General features: G+C 34.4%; 1 protein-coding gene across 1 annotated transcript; it reads right to left on the minus strand.

Moving 5' to 3' along the window:
- Positions 1-501: 501 nt before the first annotated feature.
- On the minus strand, positions 502-18,142 carry LOC149784570 (acireductone dioxygenase-like). Its single transcript, XM_089932646.1, has 4 exons — positions 17,827-18,142; positions 13,284-13,403; positions 7,138-7,317; positions 502-5,172 (listed from the first exon to the last, which is right to left on the minus strand). The coding sequence occupies exons 1-4, from the start codon at positions 17,944-17,946 to the stop codon at positions 5,047-5,049; spliced, it is 546 nt and encodes a 181-aa protein (XP_089788772.1). The 5' UTR covers positions 17,947-18,142; the 3' UTR covers positions 502-5,046.
- Between the last annotated feature and the right edge of the window lie 1,249 nt (positions 18,143-19,391).

Genomic DNA, 19,391 nt, shown 5'->3' on the forward strand with positions numbered 1-19,391 from the left:
TAGGATGGCTGCATGTGTAAAGTTTCAAGGCAACCCTCTAAGTGGTTTAGTACAATCAGTGATGGACTTGTAATAAGGAATGAAGCATATGTAAAGTTTCAAGGCAACCATCCAAGTAGTTTAGTAGAATTAGTGATAGCAAACTTGTAATAAGGGATGGAGCATGTGCACATTTTCAAGACAACCATCCAAGCAGTTTAGTAGAATTAGTGAAAGCAAACTTGTACTAAGGGATGGAGCATGTGTACATTTTCAAGGCAACCATCCAAGTAGTTTAGTAGAATTAGTGAAAGCAAACTTGTAATAAGGAATGGAAGACTGATTGAAAATTTGTACTAAGGGATGGAAGGATGATTGAAAATTTGTACTAAGGGATGGAGGGATGATGGAAAACTTTAATAAGGGATGGAAGGATGATGGAAACTTATATTGGATGACATACCATTCCAAAAACTCCTCTGGAATATAACTAACAGAGCTTAAATGACAAAAATCACTGACTAAATTGCACTGAATTTAATTAGAATTAGTATTTTGTTTGAAACAACTGTACAAAATGTGACAGCAGATCAAATAAAAATAACAGAAAACAAAGGCCGTATACTTCAGATCATGAAAATGAAAAATAGTTAAAATACTTTTTATTGCAGAATATTTAAAGTGTTCATCACATCTCCCATGCTCATGATATTTTTTCTTTTCCTTGGCATGTAAGATACTAATGTTATTGACGAACAGCTAATCTTTTAAAACTAGTCCAGCACTTATAATTCAAGCATCAGCAATAGTGCATATTAACGATGAAGGATTAATCTGTTGACAATGGTGCTCTGATACAGATAGCACAAAATTAACAGCAACACAGAGTATAATTTCTAACATTAAAAAATAATGTTTTTTCTGTATATTAAACACACTTTTAAAAACACGAAAACAACACTGAATATAACACATGATTCGTCTTAAAATACAACTGTGGGAAGTGGACCCTCGAGGTTTAGTAATTCCTTGACATTACTAATCGTTGAAGGTCCACACAAGCTCTTCACTGGCACAAGATCTAATGTGTCCTTTTGGGAGACAAAACAATGAGTGCTCATAATAACCATGAGAAAAAATATACAGATCTTTAACAACTTTTTAAAACTAAATCGTCAGTCAAGTATTATCATAAACTGCCATAAGTTTCAGAAAATATGTGAGTGAATCCATAGAAAGATACTTATTACTGTATTAGTTTCAAGAATTTATTAAAAGCTGATAAATTTAAAATTGAAACGGAATCAGAAAATGTATTTTAAATATTAAAGGGAAAAGAAGAAAACTAAGATTTGTAAATAAGGTAAAGAAACAAAATATGGTATATTTTGAAGACATTTAAAAAAAAAAATCAAATTACAATTTATTCTTGGTTAAATGTTATGGTCTACACTGAGCCCATGACTTGTCAAATTCTACACTGAGCCCATGACTTGTCAAATTCTACACTGAGCCTACAACTTGTCAAATTCTACACTGAGCCCATGTCTTGTCAAATTCTACACTGAGCTCATGACTTGTCAAATTCTACACTGAGCACATGACTTGTCAAATTCTACACTGAGCCCATGACATGTCAAATTCTACACTGAGCCCATGACTTGTCAAATTCTACACTGAGCACATGACTTGTCAAATTCTACACTGAGCCTATGACTTGTCAAATTCTACACTGAGCCCATGTCTTGTCAAATTCTACACTGAGCACATGACTTGTCAAATTCTACAATGAGCACATGACTTGTCAAATTCTACACTGAGCCCATGTCTTGTCAAATTCTACACTGAGCCCATGTCTTGTCAAATTCTACACTGAGCACATGACTTGTCAAATTCTACACTGAGCCCATAACTTGTCAAATTCTACACTGAACCCATGTCTTGTCAAATTCTACACTGAGCCCATGACTTGTCAAATTCTACACTGAGCCCATGACTTGTCAAATTCTACTAAAACTAAGGAATTTAACAAGCTGTCATATACACTGGTCCAACTGACACAAGGAAATTCTAAATTTTAATATCATCATCAAAACTAGGGTGCAGATGGACAAACAAACATGGAGATGTACACAAAGGCAAAGTGACTGCTATATCAAGGTTCTGTCAAAGCCACCATGACAAACTGTAAATCTATAAAACTGAGTGTGTAACCCATTAAAAATAGCAAATCTGACTTGCAATTGACATAAGTTATCTCAAGTGGGAGGCCAAACCCAACCTTCTGAGCGTAAGTATGCATATATAACAAAAAAAAAAAAGAGTACTTATAATGTAAAACTACTGAGGTAAAGGAAAATAACATAATAATTATTTCATCTACATGCCCAATGATAAAAAGCTGACAAAGAACCAAAAATACAGCAGTCTTTACTGGCATCTTTCAATAAAATTATAATTCATACTATTAAATATATTTTTAATACATTCAATTTTATGCTCACAGAAAATAAAATTTATTTTTCAAAAGATGCAACACAATATGTACCAATAGTATCTAGCGTAGCTGAATACAAACGTTGTGGTATAAAGTTAAGATTACATTATTCACACCACCATATATAAAATACATAAACGGTTATACTGTTTGAATAAAAAAAGAATACAAGGTATTTGCTAATTACTCGCATTTTTCTGTCACTTTCTGCTCAACAAAAATCCAACCAACTTTAATGGCAAGGTCAAAGCTTGGTCAAATTCTCCTGCATAGACTTATTAAAAGAAACCATTTCTTAAAATTACTTAATTTTAGTAAAGTGGTCATTCTGGATTATAGATTATCATCAAACTTAACAAATCTGAAAGGCTCCCTGTAAAACTGTGTGCCAAATGGTTCACAGGTTTTTCAGGCCTTGATGCTTCCTGTAATGTTATCTGTAAAGTAATCGATAGAAGTTGTAAATTGCAACTGTGAATGAACAAACCTTTGCTGACAACGGAGCATACCAAAAGCTGACAACGGAGCATACCAAAAGCTGACAACGGACCATACCAAAAACTCACTTTACCTAACAGACAGGTGAGCTAATAAAAATGCGGATGTCACTGCCTTGTTTCTTTAGGTCAGGATAAAACCTGAATATGAATACATTGAAGAAAAAAAATTAAATAAGCTTTTTCCTCTTAAATTACAATATTAAATGTAACACTAAAGATTTTAAAATGCGCTAATTACAAATTGAAAACATGCTACCCATTCCTTGTTAAGAATGTATTTTATTTAGGTACAAAGCAAAATTAGTAACACTGAGCTAAATCTGAAAAAATTAAATAAACATTTCAAACAACCAATTTTTAATGTGTGTGTGTGTGTGTGATTAGGATTTTTAACATAGCTTTAACAATTTTTCAGTCATATTGCTATGATGTCTGCAGTGTGACAGTTTATAGTGATGTCTAGCACTGGGGTATCATGCTGCAAACATGTAGTATGATGTCCCACCCAATCACATTATCCTGACACCAGGCCGACCATTCCTAACACTAACTTCTTAATGCTGAATGCCAAGCCAAAGCAAAATTAGTAACACTACACTAAATCTGAAACAATTAAACATTTCATGCAACCAATTTTGAATGTGAACAATAACAATGATACAACAAACTTTATGCTCACCGAAAGAAATGTATTTCTCAAGAAACAACACAATATGTTACAACCAGTATCATTCAGAGTTTCATACAAAAGTCATCATGTGAAACTCTGATAAGGTTATTTATTATCCAAAATAGATCAAATACATGAAATGTTTTACCATTGAAAAAAATCGTATAGGGAAATTTGCTAATTATTGGCATTATTATGTTACATACTGTTTTACAAGCAATTCAGAATATAGTCTAAGGTCACACTGGAGCCGATCATGTGCTTTCATGTTTTGTAGAAGCTGCATGTTTACATTTAAACTATATATACTGAAGAATAAAACTATTAAATTCACTTGTACATGAAATGTAACAGTATACACTGAGACCTATATGATCAAATTAGACATATATAAAAACCATTCAAACTGATGTCATATCGCACACTAAGATGTCAATGCTTCCCCCTGAAAAAATTATAAAAGTACCCACATATGCTCTCATCCATCCACTCCCCACATGCCCATCTTTCTCTGCTCCCACCCACTCACCTATCATTAAACTACATCACCTTAACAGTTATTTCTTATAAGTTATCTTTCTTTGTCCATGAATATTAATAGTGACTGAAATGTAAATGTTATACGTAATGCCCAATTACGGAACAAAATGCCATTGTACCCTCAACTCTATATTACTAAAGTTCCATGTAACATGGTATTTAGCTTGTGTACCATACATCATTATTTTATAATATTAATTCACAGTGTTGATGTTTTTACTTTAGGAGTCAGTATTTATTAAAACATGGTTGATAGCAAGAATCTTAGATAATGCTGTCCCAACTGCTCTACCAATATAGTTCCTTAATCTTCGCAGTAACTATAAATCTGGACCAAAAGTAGGTCATTGTTACTCATTTTTGACAGCACTGAATAGTATAGTGATCCCTCACTATAAATCATCTTAGTATAACACTGCCCTTTTATAAGGTGGAAATGATCATGAATTCCTCATGAATTCCATGATGTAACTGTAATACTATGCATAATGTATCCATGTATACGGCAACCTCATGTTATGCTGTCATTATGACTACCCTGAACTGCATTACAGTGAGGTATCACTAGTACTTAAGAAGAATATATCATTAGTGAGGTATCAATAGTCCTTAAGATGAGTATACCCATCACAGTGAGGTCTTACTAGTCCTTAAGATGAATATACCCTTCACATTTCATGATTTAACAGAAAGCAATGTCAAATAAATGGAGGTAAAAGCAAGTATTTTGTAGCTCTGCCTATTCCAAAACATAACAACACTGTAAAGTGATACTGATGTCTCACTTAAGTTGGTCAGGCTGACAAACATTTCCAGATGGAGCACTGCCCATGCCAGTGAAGGTAAGTGTATTTATTCCTTTAAGCTGTTTGGGCCTGCCTCAGTGACTGAAGGTACTCCTGTCGTTTTGGGTGATTATCGGCTGGTCTGTTAATAGGAGTCCAAACTGGCTCACCAACGAATAGTCGCATAGCCTTCATGTGATCCTGCAAGTAACAAGAAAAAATTCATAACTTATTTCTTCATTGATAACATTATAACTACTAAAGTGAAGATGATTAAGAGGTTCCGGATTCAATATCCAGCTGTGCCAGCTCAAATCGGCTGTGTCAATGTGTCCTTGGGGAAAATCACTTTGTTCCAATTCCCTCAGCATGATATAATAAAAAATGTATTAAATGGGTAATTAAACCCAACAATTTTTTTCCTGGCATCAACATTCATTGAATCTCCTAGGTGTGTCAAACTCTGAGCCCTGATGGCAAGGAATTCAACACACCCATCCGGTTTAGCAAACAGTGACACTAGAAAAGATATGAATGATTGAATATTTTAAAAACACAAACAATTATTTATTTTTTAAAATCATATGAATTTTTAAGTTCCAACAGTCAGTATGCTGATGAAGTATAATGATCTACTTTTTTTTCCAAGCTGCCTGCAGAAATGCAGAGTAATTTGTTTTGGGTATCCCACCCTCCCAAATGGTCTAATAACTGTTTTATGGCATGTATGACACATGAAATATAATATGGATAATCAGATAGGACCACAGTGATACACACTGTTCAACAATGCTCTGCATTCAATTTTGTTTAAATATTTCCATCATAAATTAAATAGTCATTTATAAATCGACAATTTGTAACTACGTACTAAAACATACCCAAAACCTGTTAGATAAAATGTAGTTTGGACTAGTGATGCAGTAAAACTCAATTTAATGATACCATACCTGCTTGATTAGTTTAAATTGCTTTCCTTCTCTGTGACACCAAGCTATTACTCCCCATTCCAATTAGTAAACCCAGAAATTAAAAGAAAATGATCCCCGTCTGACACCTTAGTCATAGCGAACATAAAGAACATACCGGTACTGAATACCCTTCCTCATTCGACTTGGACCAAGACTTAGTCATAACTAACACTTTAGTCATAGCGAACATACCGGTACTGAATACCCTTCCTCATTCGACTAGGACCATGACTTAGTCATAACTAACACCTTAGTCATAGTGAACATACCAGTACTGAATACCCTTCCTCATTCGACTTGGACCAAGACTACAGGATATCAGAGCTGGATGTGAAGAAAATCTTTGCAATGTCTTCTGCCAACTTGTTCAGAAGTGAAGTCAGAATGTTTTGCTGTGCTAAATATTGCTATATGGACTGGTGCAAAGTCTGAGGTTTTAGTCATGAAGAAGACAGAGTGTGTACGATTTGCATTATGATGTAGCTTTAAAAATTTTTCAGTTATTTTGCTATGATGTCTGCAGTGTGGGAGTTTAAAGTGATGTCTAGCACTGGGGCATCATGATGCAGACATGTAACATCATATCCCATCCAGTCACATTATCCTGACACCGGGCCAACCTAACACTAACCTCTTAATGCTAATCACCTAGTGAGGCAGCTGTTAGTACCATTTTTTGAAGTCTTTGGTTTGACTAGCCGCAGTTCAAACCCACAACCTCCCACATCTGAGGTGGATGCTCTAACGACTGGGCCACCAGAGCAGTCCATGAAGAAGAAAGAGATATTGCATTTGTTACATGTCTTGCAAACCCTTTTTCAATATCTTGAGTCCCTTTCTCATTGCATCAATACACAGCCATAAATATAAAATTTAAATAACTCGTTTTTGCATCCTAATTGTGCTAAAAGAAAACTTGAATACTACAATAAATCAGCATGTCCTTTTAATTTCTTTTAATTTTAGCGCAGTTTCCCGCTAACCCTATAACTCGAGACCATATTTTACTGAATTTATCAGCCCTTCATACTGTTTGATCCAAATTTTAATGCTGTCATAGATTCTCTGCGCATCATGAATCCCAAGTTTTGGCTCTGAGAAAGGATAACAAGGTCCCAACTACAAATCTGAAAACTGGTGACATTAAAACAATGGAACAATCATAATATTCAATAATGCTTGAGAATTTCCTTACATTTGTGTCCAGAGTAAAACGATGGTAGATTCCAGCCGGAATGATTATCATGTCTCCTTTAACACACTCAATCCTAATCCATTTGTCCTCGGGATTTCGAACGTCAAAATAACCACTCCCCTCCATAATGAACCGAATCTCCTCATCAGAATGCAGGTGTTCAGTGAAGAACATTTTTAGCTAAAATCACACATAAAAAAGTATTAAGTGGCTATTTGCCATGTTTAGAACAAATCTTTAAATAATTTGTAATAACTATATAAAATGTTCATTATAAAACTAAATGGTTACTTTTAAAAATGATTGCAATTTAAACAATAAAAAAAAAATCAACCAATCTGCCCATAAATAATCGTGAAATAACATTTGTCTATCTTGCCCATAAATAATCCATGAAATATTATTTATCTATCTTGTCCATAAATAATCCATGAAATATTATTTGTCTATCTTGTCCACAAATAATCCATGAAATAACATGTCTATCTTGTCCATAAATAATCCATGAAATAACATTTGTCTATCTTGTCTATAAATAATCCATGAAATAACATTTGTCTATCTTGTCCATAAATAATCCATGAAATAACATTTGGCTATCTTGTCCATAAATAATCCATGAAATAACATGTCTATCTTGTCCATAAATAATCATGAAATAACATTTGTCTATCTTGTCAATAAATAATCCATGAAATAACATGTCTATCTTGTCCATAAATAATCCATGAAATAACATGTCTATCTTGTCCATAAATAATCCATGAAATAACATTTGATTATCTTGTATATAAATGCCTGGCATGGTTAGATCCAAAGAGTTTTATTTTTTGTTTTACATTCTAGAGTAACAGTTACTCTCAGTACAGTGTTGTGCCTTGTTACCATCCAATGAAATATATAAATGACAAATACTTTTGTGAACTAATTTAGCACAATATTTCTCTTTCAGCCCAACCAAAGCCAACTTGCAAATTCATATCATACGAGTCTAAATACAGTACTACTATTTCATATCATACAAGTCTATATGCAGTAGTGTTATTTTATATCATACAAGTCTATTTACAGTAAAGGTGTTTCATATCATAACAGTCTGTATACAATACTTGTATTTCATAATGTGCAAATCTAAATACAGTACTGGTATTTCATACCTTACAAGTCTAAATACAATACTGGGATTTCATATCACAGAAGTCTATATACTTCATATCATACAAATTTGTATACAATACTGGTATATAGTACCATACAATTCTAAATGCAGTGCTGGCATTTCATATTGTAGAAGTCTAAATACAGTACTGTTATTTAATATACAAATATACAAGTCTAAATATAGTGATGACATTTCATATCATACAAGTCTAAAGAAAGCAAGAGTGTTTCATATCATACAAGTCTAAATACAGAATTGGTGTTTCATATCATAAAAGTCTATATACAATACTGGTATTTCATATCATACAAGTCTTCAGTACTTAGTCTGGTATTTCTCTGTAATATATTCTGGAAATTTAGGCTATAATTTACTTTTCCTTTTGAGGCCTCGAGTGGCCGAGTTGTCTAAAGTGCTCTCCGTTATGGATCACTGCCATCTCACCTCTGTCTGCGTGGGTTCAAGTCTCGGATTCAGCTAATGTGGGTATGTGAGAAAGCTTGCCGGTAACTTCTCGTGGGTCGGTGGTTCTTTCCCGGGTTTTTCCTCCACCATTACTACTGGCTGCCATGTATAGCCTATCGTGTGTTGAAAACTGGCGTTAAACCCGACAACAACAACAACAACTTTTCCTTTTAGTTAGTAAAGAAATGCCTGTCTGCAGATTCTGTATTAAAGCTTCCCAGAGTTAAAACAATATTCATTACCACACATACACTGTGCTCTCCCCAAGGCTTATACTGTAGCAGTCACAACAGGCTATCATGTCAGTCTGCAACACTTTTACTGTATCAGTCCCAGTAAGCTATAAGGTCAGTTTGCAATAATTGTACTGCAGCAGTCCCAGTAGGCTATAATGTCAGTCTGCAACACTTTTACTGTAGCAGTCCCAATAGGCTATAATGTCAGTCTGCAGTACTTTTACTGTATCAGTCCCAGTAGGCTATAATGTCAGTCTGCAACACTTTTACTGTAGCAGTCCCAATAGGCTATCATGTCGGTCTGCAATACCTCAGAACTTGCCAATACTCAGTGCACCTGTGCTGGTATGCTTTAATGTTTTTCAGTATCATTTAAAAATGAATCTGTCAAGTAAATATTCTTTGAGGGGCCATCCATTTTAGTATGTATGCATGGAGAGGTCAAGCTTTGCCAGATTTTTGCATACGTACAAAATGGATGGCCCCTTGCTTAATCCAGAGTCCTACCAATCAAATGTCACAAATTGTTCTTAATAAATTCAGATTGTGACTGTCAATTCTACGAATCAAATGTCACATGTTCTTAATAAATTCTGATTCTGACTGCCAATTCTACCAATCAAATGTCACATGATTCTGACTGCCAATTTCAATAGCTGAATTTCCCAAAAGAAAGATGACAAGAAATAAAAGACAAGTTTCAGCTGTGAGTGGAAGATTGCATATATGTACTTACGTGAAAACTAGCAGATCAGATGGTACATCCTGCAGTTAAATTTTGGTTTAGCTCTACCAACCTACCAGCCAATGAAATGAAAGAGGGGTGTGTACAATTTCTAGGACACTATTATAATCTATTTTATTTTTATCAGAGTAGTAGTTGTTATTGTTGCAGTTGTGATTAATGTAGTTCTTGCTATTTTCCAGAACAGGGCAGGAGGAAAATGTTATGAATTAAATTTGGATCTTAGCCACAAGTGGTTAATTTAGTTATATGGTATCATTTCAGTAAGAAAGCAAAAAATTTGATCAGAAAGCTGGCCTATTAATTTCTCCTATATCCAAGCAAGAACTGGAGCAATTTTTATCTTCCAGCGTTAACTGTTTTGAAGACATGTAAATAAGAGTTAGATTATTAATTAATTTATATTTTAAATATCTCTCCAACAATAAACAACAAGTTTGCAATTAGACTGTATTACATCACCAATTAGGCCGTCATTTTTTTAATTAGTATATTTGCTGCATAACTATGCATCATTGTATTTGTCCGAAGTGCAGATAAATAGATAAAACATAAAAAGGAAGCTATTTCTACAACCTTCGTAACTGCCACAAATGAACTTCTTGAAGTTGTTTTGGATTTAATGCCATTTCTCTGTGCAAGATAGGCCATGCAAAGCAGCCAGTACAATTGGTGGACAAAGAACATGGGAAAACCCAGTAAGAACCACTGTCAGACAGAAGGGTACTAGCAGAAATTCTCATATACCTCCACATGTAAGCTGAGAGTGATTGATCAAGGCAATCACTTAAAACCACTCGGTCACATCGGGCCCTGCCATAAAAAGAACTTACACTCACATTACGTCTTTCACATCTGGAATGAATATAACTCTATAGGTTCCATCTCTCCATAGTTTATTTAAATTCCAAGACTAACGCATCTTGACAAATCAAGTTATAACTTAGGTAAAGACAAAATACTATGTAAATATATGTGCTTCTTTAGAGATTTTGTGATGTTACTGTGCATTTACTCCAGCATGAAAAAAAATTCAAGGGAGATCACTGACATACATCATCTGAGGATAAATCTTTTATGGTGAAAACTGCAAGATAATCAACTTGTATTTTCTTATATTCAAATGCATGACCTCTCACAGCATAAACATCAATTTTATCTTATTTTTAATTACAAATTGTTCCACGCCTGCATAAAACCATCTTGTGAACAAGTAGATATGCTTCAAGATTAGCCAAACTTTAGTTTTGCCGTCTCCCTGATATGACAGACCTCCCACTAATACATGGAGCTTCAAATAACTTAATTTGCCAATCTGTATTGGACATTTTAAGAAAATCGATCAAGTGAACTTTCTAAAAATTGTGTATAAAAATATGTTCTATACAATTACTTATTAAAACTTGACATTACCTCTTAACACAGTTGTACATCTGCAAACCGAGGTTATATGTACATGTTTATGATCAACTGAAAATATGACTACTTTTAGGATTTTGAATTTATGAATAATCAAAAAGCAAAGGCCAAGAACCTAACTAAAGATTTTCCAACGACACTGACCTAGCCAGAGTGTTACAACATGGACCGGTGTACATGGATATAAAGGACTGGTGTACATGGATATAAGGGAATGGTCTGAATGGATATAAAAGGACTGGTGTGCATGGATAGAAAAAAAGACTGGTGTACATGGATATAAAAGGAATGGTCTGAATGGATATAAAAGGACTGGTGTGAATGGATGTAAAAGGACTGGTGTACATGGATATAAAGGACTGGTGTACATGGATATAAAAGGACTGCTGTAAGTTTATACAAAAGGACTGGTGTACATGGATATAAGGACTGGTTTGAATGGATATAAAGGACTGGTGTGCATGGATAGAAAAAAAGACTGGTGTACAAAGATATAAAAGGAATGGTCTGAATGGATATAAAAGGACTGGTGTGCATGGATAGTTGTTGTTGTTGTTGTTATAGGGTTTAACGCCATTTTTCAGCACAAGATAGGCTATACATGGCGGCCAGTATTAATGGTGGAGGAAGAACCGGGAAAACCCCAGAAAGAACCACCGACCCACGAGAAGCTACTGGCAAGCTTTCTCACATATCCACATTTGCCGAGCCCGAGACTCGAACCCACGCAGAGTGCATGGATAGAAAAAAAGACTAGTGTACATGGATATAAAAGGAATGGTCTGAATGGATATAAAAGGACTGGTGTGCATGGATAGAAAAAAAGACTGGGTGTACATGGATATAAAAGGAATGGTCTGAATGGATATAAAAGGACTGGTGTGCATGGATAGAAAAAAAGACTGGGTGTACATGGATATAAAAGGAATGGTCTGAATGGATATAACAGGACTGGTGTGCATGGATGTAAAAGGACTGGTGTACATATATATAAAGGACTGGCATGAATGGAATCATAAGGACTGGAGTACATGGATATAAATGGACTGGTGTGCATGAATATAAATGGACTGGTGTGCATGGATATAAAAGGACTGGTCTGAATGGATATAAAAGACTGGTGTGCATGGATATAAAGGACTGGTCTGAATGGATATAGAAGGACTGGTGTGCATGGATATAAAGGACTGGTGTGTATGGATATAAAAGGATTCGTGTACATGGATATAAAGGACTGGTGTACAGGGACATAAAAAGACTGGTGTGTATGGATATAAAAGGACTGGTGTACATGGATATAAAGGACTGGTGTACATGGACATAAAAAGACTGATGTGTATGGATATAAAAGGACTGGTGTACATGGATATAAAGGACTGGTGTATATGCATATAAAGGACTGGTCTGAATGGATATAAAGGACTGGTGTACATGGATATAAAGGACTGGTGTACAGGGACATAAAAAGACTGCAGTGTATGGATATAAAAGGACTGGTGTACATGGATATAAAGGACTGGTGTACATGGATACAAAGGACATGTACATGGATATAAAAGATCTGGTGTGCATGGATAAGAAGGCAACCTGCTTTCTGATTCTACATTGCAAGTATGACAGTTATTGCTCACTTTACATGGAAACCAATTTTTCTAATGACCTTGGCAATAATGAAGGATCAGAAGGAGGGACCCTGTGTATGAAGATCAAAGGAAAATTTGCTATTTTACAGTACAATTAAGGTCAAAGCCAAACCTCCCTCAAGTTTGCGACTCGTACCCCAAAATTAAACCCCTGCTGACAATCTCAAATGAGTAATCAGGCCAAAGAAATAACATAAATTTCATTGTACCCAGAAGGAATAGCCATTTTAAAACTTTTCTAGGCCTGCTAAATCTTCACTACTCCTTTCTACAAACACTGACTAGGACAAATAAAATTGTACCAGTCAACTGAGTAATGAAATTATGAATACTTTACGTGTGACAGCAAATTTATTTGCCTCAGGCTCATGGACTACGTTTAATGTCCACCCCTGTTGATTCCTACATCTCACTATAACAAATGATCTATATAATAAATACTGTTTTTAACAACTGCAGGACTGTGGGTTCCATACTTTGTTGTCGTAGTCTGGTAGTTTATCAGGGCAGCAAGTGACACAGTCTGAATATTTATAACCCCTCTCATCTCGGATCTTCTGTAACAACCCCTCTTTTTCATAGTTATCTGCATCCAACTGGGGAAAAAAACACAGCAATATTATCATGTCTTTATGAACCGATATGTCATCAGATTCTTATAGCAAACTGTACAATACTTATTTACAATTACAACATCAACCAAGTGACTCATTGCTTGATAAAATGATACATAATAATTCTACAGGTGTTAATAAATGACCAATAATAAACTGAATGAGTAAAATGAACCAGCAACAACAACTGTACTTTTTTTACGCTACCAACATTATCATGCACTGCATCTGAACATCATACATTTAATATCTACAAACAATATTTTTAATGCATATTATTAAACGCTCAAAAATACATGTTTCCAAATGCAGTACATTGATTACTAGTCTTAATTCCACCAGTCATTATCCAGGTTATTGATTTGCAGTTTTAGAAAATGTAGAAGAGCCAGAAATGTTCCAAATCTTGCTGATTTGTGATATCAAGCTTTGTTCTAGTGTTTATTTAATGGTGATGCTGTAGTTAACTCTGTTCCAAAGTACTTTTGTTCACATGGCACAATCATTCAAAATATCCTGCGAAGAATGGAGTCTTATAACATCATATGTCTTTAAATTAACACTTAATGTTTCAGCAATCAATAAAATATCAACATTTAAATTTTTTTAATAAATATCCCTGCAAATAATTACTATGTACTTAAAAAGTAGAAGAATCATATGGTTTCAACTGTCTGCAAGTATTGCTGGCATTGCTGTTAGTGATGATACATTATCTAATCATTGTCATGTTATGTAGTATGACACAATAACAACCACAGGCACAATAGCAGCCATAGGCACAACAGCAACCATAGGCACAATAACAACCATAGGCACAAGGACAGTTCAAAATGACCATTATTTACATCTCCTTTTATAGCATGTAATGGAAAAGTGATGTGATGTGATGTGATGTGACTTGGATTTTTAACGTAGCTTTAACAATTTTTCAGTCATATCGCTATGATGTCTGCACTGGGGCATCATGCCGCAGACATGTAGCATGATGTCCCACCCAGTCACGTTATCCTGACACCGGGCCGACCAGTCCTAACACCAACCTCTTAATGCCGAACGCCAAGCAAGGCAGCTGTTAGTACCATTTTTGTAAGTCTTTGGTATGACTCGGCCGGGGATCGAACCCATGACCTCCCACATCCGAGGTAGATGCTCTAACCATTAGGCGTAATGGAAAAGACCAAGTACTATAGGCACAATAACAAACATACACACTATAACAACCATAGGCACAGTAACAACCATTGGCACAATAACAACTATAGGCACAAGGGAAGTTCAAAATGACCACTACCTATGTTGTGCACTCCACCATTAAATTTCTTTATTTGTGCAAAATTATCAGAGGCTAATTTGACATAGAATTTTTTAATCTTGACGGCATTATTTTAAATGCATGTAATAAAAGTAACTTGATTTTTATTTTTACCAGTGTGAGCATCTACATGAAAACCATACATTTGAAATGTAAGCTGTTCTGCATACAAAAATTGTATTTCTTGAATTTTGCACTTGCTGTTTCACTAGGACTCAAATTACTTAAAATTTACTTGAAAATCATATATGTACTACATAATACTATCTAGTACATGTATGATTTATAGGTAAATTATACGGAAAAAAACAAAACCCTGCATTGCCATGTTGCACTTTATTTTTCAAAAATTAACATCTGTGCTAAATGTATACACAAATTATGATTTGTAATTGTTTTAGTAATAATAGAATGCAAAATGAACGTTGATTTAAGCAACTTTTATATGAATTAATTACTTTTTACCTATTTCATGTACAATTCAAATAACAACAACATCACTCTGTTGTACATCATATTGTACCTGACTGGACATGTATGATAACACTAAACCATTTCAAACTTTAATCAAAAATTATTATAGGCAGAGTGAGACTATGTGTGACATTTTATGAAGCCAAAATTTGCATAAATTTACAAATTTTACATGTATGCTAATATATATATATATGTATATCTGTATGTGTGCTTTATCCTTTTCACCTACCCCTAGCGCTAATAATATAATTAGTTTACATGCACTATAAGGAAGAGAGAGACTGAACAGATATTTTGAAGACCAAAACAAACATATATAGGTAAACACATTGCTAGACGAGTGACACATAACTGTCTTTATTTTATTCTCAAAGTAAATATTTATTTCTATTCATGCGGCCTGCTCCGCATCTCTCCTGATGCATTGTTGATCTTTTATTTATTTCAATTGACCTGGCTGTATTTCACTGACACCTGTTGGAAACTGACTAATCATATAATTAGTTTACATGCAATATAAAGAATTTAACGGTTTCATTGACCCATGTTGGAAACTGATTAGTTTACATGCAATGTAAAGAAGTGAGAGGTTTATCAAACATTGTTTAAAGACCAAACAAGTCTATGTACATATTATGACAATTACTGTTTGAAAAATCCAAATCTAAACCTTGAAATATTCATCAGAAAACTGAGTGGGCATTTCCAATCTCAACTGAAATACTATTCCAAAGCAAAGTTCCAAAGTACTGAAAACTTTTATTTGGAAATAATTCTTTATTTTTGTTTTGGAATTTTATACTGTTTGGTAGCCATGGATAGCAGGTGGTAAGTATTACGAGGTAGCCTATACTGGAATAGTTACTGTAAATATTCAGGGGCACTATTATTAGATATCCTGTACATTTACTTGGCTTTTCTCAACTGGATTTGCTCTTTAATAGGTAATTTTTTAACTTACCAGCTAAATTTTCCTGCTTTCTGTTTTGATTGATATTGGCCCCAATGATTTGTTTCGAAGACATGCTCACTTTCCTATGTTTTCATCAATTAAGTGCTCCATTTTCAGGAAGCAATGAATAATATAAAGATCTTAACAATACATGAAAGAATATTTCTTAAAAAGGCCATACTGATGCATAAAGTATCCAGAAAATAAATTCCTGTCTATCTAAGCAATATCTTTCACCAAAGAGATGCTGATGGCACTCCAAATTTGAGGTCCATAAGAAGAAAAAATTACATTATACCAAGGCCAAAGAAGGAATTGTTTAAATAAAGTTTTCAATATACTCATCCACTGGCATGGAACAACATTCCCAGTGACATAAGGCAGGCTCCTAGCATTTCATCTTTTCACAATCAATGTCTTAAATGGATGAAATCTTTAGGTAATTGTACAGTTCTAGTACAAAAACTACCGCCTGCTTTTCTGTAATTATACATCATTTTCATGGCTAAATATTTTAATGCAGGAGTATATTTTACGTTTTATATATGTTTATATTTTCACTGATGCCTGTGAATGTGTTCCAGGCTTGAAACTTTGAATTTTAAAATTACTTAATTATTTAGTGTCAAGCCAGACTCTTCACATCATGTTGTATATACTGTATATATTGTACATAACAAATAGAAGGCCTCAAGGTTGATTAGATCTGTAACTAATTGAATTACCTTCTCTAAATAAAGTCTTTATTATTATTATTATTATTATTATGTATTACAGTGACCCATCTAAATAGGGTTGTCATATCATATTCAACTTAAATAAAGCAAACAATGCAGTTAATTAGATTAATATTATATTTGAAATTCCTATCCTGATTTTGTGTTTACAATCTACTTTAATATCATCAAAACCAGTGTATAAATACAAGTTTTGCAACTGTCAATTATTCTGAAAGTTTTTAAACAAAAACTGACAAGTTTTGACATTCAGAGCACATAATAATAAGAATTATTCAATCAAACTAATAACAACTTTATAAAATTGAATGCTATTAATTTCATTGCCTAAAACTATGTCATTAAAAAAAGTTAATATAAATGCATAATATAATGTCGGTGCTATGTAACTAACATACCAGACGAATCAAGCAACCAAGTGACCTAATTACATCTATTGTGCTAGATATAGGTAAATGGTTTTAAAAAATTCTGATAAAAATCAAGTAAATCAAAGTTTATTTTGATGGGCATCACTATTCAAACCAATGCAAATCGTAATGTGTGGCGCGTATATCTATATATACACAGAGAAACAAATACTTGTGTCCTCTTTACAACATAGGACCCTATATCAGAACGGGTCATAGGGGTAATCTAAGGTATTTTTGTCACTCTGTATGATTTTTTCCTTTAGATTAATGTTTTTTTTTTTTTTAAATTTTATTTCTCAACATCAAGCTTGCGTCGAGCACATGTGAACTGACTGCTATCATGTGATGGAACTGGATTTATAGGTCAAGGCTAACTAACTGGTTGCATAATAATTGACGGACGCATAACACATGTATACAATAAGATAAAACATGTCACTTGGACTTGCATCAATAATGTATGTGATCACGTACGAAACTATCAATTTATACTTAGTTATGGATACAGTACCTTCCAATAGAGAACTCCAATTTTTTTCAGTCCATCCAGGTCGATGAACTGAGGTGGATCTGTTATGTGCGGCAGCCTTTGGTTGCTTGAATCGTTATCCATTATCCATGCGCGCACCATTTTGTAATAATTTTTTCCTTCGCAAACACAAATATTAGCCTATTCAATATGCACACAAGGCTTATTTGCAAGTAAATCGTTCAGTTTAGCCTTTAGGACTTATTATTATCTCCCTGGTAATCTGTGCTGTTTAAGTTTAAAGCGCATGCGTTTGACAACACATCAGGAGCATGATAGGAGCATATTCGGCTTTTTCCGTTAGATCGTGAAACAACCTCGTCAGAATCCGGGCCGTCTTAACGACGAAGTCTCAGTAGTTGTAGTAATGGACTCTGATCACAGTTATATTTCCTATATGGTCTCAACGTTTGTTTCTTAATGCTGAACATTAGGCTGTGTCCAAATAATAATAATAATAATAAATCCTATGTTTATGCAAAGTATCTTCAAAGATGAACTTGTGGTAAAGTTGTATTTTGGAGAAGTTTAGTCTGGTCCCCTGTTTCGTATATTCCCTGCGTGGCACTCCTCTAAAATGTACTTGTATTGGTGGCAGGAGACAGTTTCGTACATTGGCCCCTGGCAAATTTTTTAACTTAAGGCAATAGTGTGCCTTTTTTAGTTATTATTGTGTAATAATTAAAGATATTGACATATGTGTGAATTTGGTCTTTCAGGCTTGTGTTGTTATTAAAAATGACATGAGGCACGTGCTTTTAATGCCACATCATAGAGTCACGTGCTCAGTGTGTGTGTTATTCGGATTTTTAAACGCAGCATTACAAAATTTCAGTCATATCGCTACGATGTCTGCAGTGTGGCAGTTTATATTTATAGTGAGGTGGCAGGAGCCAGTTTCGCATATTGGGCCATGGCAAATTTCTTAAGATAATGGTATGGTGCGAGTTTTTGAGCTAGTATTGTGTAATAATTAAAGAGACGGATATATTTGTGAACTAAGTGTTTCGGGTATGTGTTGTTCTTGAAATTGATGTGAGGCATGTTCACGCCCCATAGTCACTGCACTGTACCTCGCCATTGAAATACCAATAGTCGGCTAGGAAATAGAGCTAACCACCCATGCATTAGACAAATGGGTTCAAGGCAAGTAGAATATCTCAAAAACGGTTAAGGCTGACAACTATTCTAAACTGCATCAACCTATATAGTAGACAATATTTTTCAAAAGTATCATCCAGGGAAAGGGCTTGCATTTGCACTGTGAGCACCACATGCTGTCAAAAATGGCCTTCGGATGTGAAAAATGCATGTATAAAAAGGGGTTGGGATGCATAAACATTTTATTCTAAGAACTTAAGTAGACTTGAGTAGTGAAGGGGGACGGTCTAGGGACTAGGGGAGTTCCATGTTAAAAACGCAATATCCACTCTGGGGACTATGGAAAATTTAACATGGGAGAAAAAAAATATCCACTCTGGGGACATGGGAATTTAACATGGGAGAAAAAATATCCATTCTAAGGACAAGGGGAATTGAACATGGGA

The sequence above is a fragment of the Sinohyriopsis cumingii genome, chromosome 14, assembly GCF_028554795.1.
Source record: "Sinohyriopsis cumingii isolate HCF-2022 chromosome 14, ASM2855479v2, whole genome shotgun sequence".
Classification (NCBI taxonomy): Eukaryota; Metazoa; Mollusca; class Bivalvia; order Unionida; family Unionidae; genus Sinohyriopsis; species Sinohyriopsis cumingii.

What these genes read in the sequence shown, in the direction of transcription:
- LOC149784570 (XM_089932646.1), bottom strand. Translation starts at nt 17,946, where the DNA reads ATGGTGCGCGCATGGATAATGGATAACGATTCAAGCAACCAAAGGCTG. An exon ending in TACCAGACTACGACAACAAA is followed by an intron (nt 7,318 to 13,283) that starts GTATGGAACCCA and finishes GTGTGATTTTAG; the next exon opens with CTAAAAATGTTCTTCACTGA. An exon ending in GTTTTACTCTGGACACAAAT is followed by an intron (nt 5,173 to 7,137) that starts GTAAGGAAATTC and finishes TGTTACTTGCAG; the next exon opens with GATCACATGAAGGCTATGCG.